Here is a 2,873-nt window from a genome sequence, read left to right on the forward strand (position 1 = left end):
GCCACGGCGACCAGCGTGCGGTTGGTGACGCGCGCGCAGTTCTCCAGGCGCAGCGCGCGCAGGCGCGGGCAGCAGCGCAGCAGGCGCGCCAGGCAGTCGTCGGTGACGTGGCCGCAGCCCGACAGCGTGACGGACGTCAGGTTGGGGCACCTGCGGGGAGAGCGCGGTGACCCGGCCGCCCTGGGGAGCAGTCCCTTGCTCTCCGCGCCCCGGCACCGCCTTACACCCGCGTCTGCGCAGCGGCCCGGGCCAGGGTTGGCGGCCCTGCCTGCCCGCACGGGGGCGTGGGGACGCGGTTCCCGAAGGCACAGCTCCAGTTTCCGGCCCGCCCTGCACGTGCTGCCTCGGCTGCGCGCGGGGACCGCGTGGCCAGAGCGGTGTCCTCGGCTTCAGCCCGGCTGGCTGGGCTTGGTTCGTGGCTCCTCTGGGCCACCCGCGTGGAGAGGTCTGGAACCCAAGGCCACTGGAAGCAGGCGGGGCGGGGGCAGCGAGGGACGCTCAGCCGGCACCTTGAGCAGTTCGATCTGCTTGGCAGAGGGGCGTGACCGTGTCCCCGCCGGGCCTGCAGCGGGGCCCCGGGGGCCGCGGGATCCGCGCTCCTGGAACAGCCCCGCGGCGTCAGGGCCTGTGGACGGGCCGAGTCTGCCCTGGAATGGAGCCCCAGCGCCCTCGGCCTCCCCTGGCTCCTTGGCTGCCCTGTCTGGGCAGAGCAGCGTGGCCGAGCCGGAGAAGGACAGAGGGAGTGCGATACAGTGGGCATGGCCGCGGCTCGCACACAGCCCTGCCCTCCTCCCGTCCGCGAGCGCCCCCCGCTGCTCGCTCGTTCGTGGGGGAGACATGGCCGAGAGGTGCTGGGGCTGGGTGTTGGATCCAAGGTCTTCGCACTGATCTACATCTCCAGCCCCGCTTTTATTCTTTAGACAGGGCCTTGCTCAGTCACTCAAGTGCCTGGATTGCGCTCGAACTTGCGCTGCTGCTGCCCCTACCTGGCTCTGCGGGGACTGTGTGCGCCCTGACTCAGGTGAAATATCTGAATCCTTCTGGGCCATTTCCTCGTCTGTCCAGCGGGGGAAATGGTTACCTTCAGAGTAGTTGTGAGGATGACGGGATGTGTGGCCCCTTCCCCTAGGAGCCTTTAGAATAATTCTGAGGCCAGATCAGCCGTGGCTCCTGACCTCCGACCCTCCCGCTCTGAGATAAGAGCTTATCCCATTTCACAGAGGAGGAGAGGAGGCGGAGAGCCGAACAGTTGACACTGTTGGTCAGGGGCTGGGGCCTCAAAGCCCTTGGCTCCTGTAGTGATGCCCCGGCCCCCCAACTTAACCTCGCGGGCTGGGGAGTCAACCCTGGTTCTTCTACAGTTAGAACAGGCTGGCTCCTTCCGTCGGAATTCTGAGCCTGTGACACCTACTGAAAGGGCCCGGCCTAGTCTGGGCCCCAAGGAGGAAGAACCAGCCAGCAAAGCTCCATTGTTTCCTCCCGGGCCTGTCACGGGCCCCCCGGCAAACAGTAGCTGTTACTCTTGGGGGGCAGTGGCCAGCGCTGTGTCAGCCATGGGTGCGTGTTCCCCACGGCAGCAGGCCTAGCGCCCGCTGTGATCACAGAGGCAGCCGGCCGGGGGCACATCCTGTGCCGGATGACGTTAAGAGCTCACGCTAGCGTTAGGCTGATTGTTGCATGGGGGACCTGTCCCTGGGGCCTGGCCTTGAAAAGCAGGCCCAGCTGGATGGGCCTGCCCAGTGTGTAGTCTCTGCCAGGGAGTACAGCTGTCCACAGGGCAGGGACAGCTGGTGTCCCGGCTCCAGGACTGAGGCTGGGAGAGGGGTCAGCAGTTGTCTCCGAGAGATTTTACCCATCTCCTGGGCATCTGACTTGGGCCCCGTCTGAGGCTCCCTGAGCCATCCTGGTCCTGTAGTTTGCCCTGCCGTGTCCCCCCTCGAGCCCCGGCCTGCGAGGCAAGGGGGCCTACCTGTCGCACACCTGGAGGAGGAAATCGCTGACCAGGCTCTCATGCCTGCTGCAGAGGCTCCTTTGGAGGGCGCTCTTGAGCCAGTCCTCGACGCTGCACACCTGCACGCGGCTGGAGTGCCAGCAGATGGACAGGCTGCGCAGCGCGGGGCCCAGCCGGAAGTTATCCTTCCTGAGCTCCGTGAGGGAGCGGAAGTGCAGTAGGGGCCAGAGCGCGGGGTCTTCAAACACAGCGTGCAGCTGGGAGCAGGTCGCGGCCAGGCTCTTCCTGCTGTCCTTGTCCAGGAAGGAGAAGAGGTGCAGCAGGCACTCGCGGTTGAGCTGGGTGATGTGCATGCTGGGCGGTGGCCACGCCGAGTGAGCCCGCGGCGCTGACCTGCCTGTCTCCTCCCGGCTCGGCCGGTGGACATATATGGTTGAGGAATGGTGTTTATTTTTGGCCAACAACTGGTGCTGAAGCGGGGACGACAGGCCAGGCTGTAGACAGACGCGGCAGTCTGGCGGGGCTCGTGTGCAGAGAGGGGCTGAAAGCCTGCCTGGCGGGAAGCCGCCCTGGAAGAGACGGGGCTTCCTGAGGGGCCGTGTGCCTGGAGCGGGCTTCGCCCCTCCGAGGGCCCTGTGCTGCGCGGGCCCGGCGCCGAGCTGTAGCTGCGGCGGGCTCTCGCTTGGCCTTGGCTGCGCCGCCTTCCAGCCCCGCTGCCCTCGGCGGGCCAAGTGATTTCCTTGGCCCCCGGGACCGCGCTGGTTTGCCCCGCAGTGGCTCCATGGGAGCGCGCGCTAAGCGGCGGATCCGCCCCAGCTTGCCTGTGTGCGCGCCCTACGGCCCGCGCGTCCTTGGCCCGCTGGCCCCGACCTCCCCAGGTGGCCGCACGGCGAGGGCGCCGCTCGTCCCCGCGAAGCGCAGC

The 2,873-nt window shown here is 67.5% G+C and overlaps 1 protein-coding gene across 1 annotated transcript in view; it reads right to left on the reverse strand.

Annotated features, from left to right (window-relative positions):
- The window catches only part of Fbxl22 (F-box and leucine-rich repeat protein 22), a gene marked incomplete in the record, with an annotated part of 8,416 nt that overhangs the window by 3,872 nt on the left and 1,671 nt on the right, over positions 1-2,873 (reverse strand). Inside the window, 2 exon segments of the mRNA XM_013518843.1 lie at positions 1-150; positions 1,970-2,520. Coding sequence (XP_013374297.1) covers positions 1-150; positions 1,970-2,520 — 701 coding nt within the window.

The sequence above is a fragment of the Chinchilla lanigera genome, unplaced genomic scaffold (assembly GCF_000276665.1).
Source record: "Chinchilla lanigera isolate Chin_1 unplaced genomic scaffold, ChiLan1.0 scaffold00049, whole genome shotgun sequence".
Taxonomy (NCBI): domain Eukaryota; kingdom Metazoa; phylum Chordata; class Mammalia; order Rodentia; family Chinchillidae; genus Chinchilla; species Chinchilla lanigera.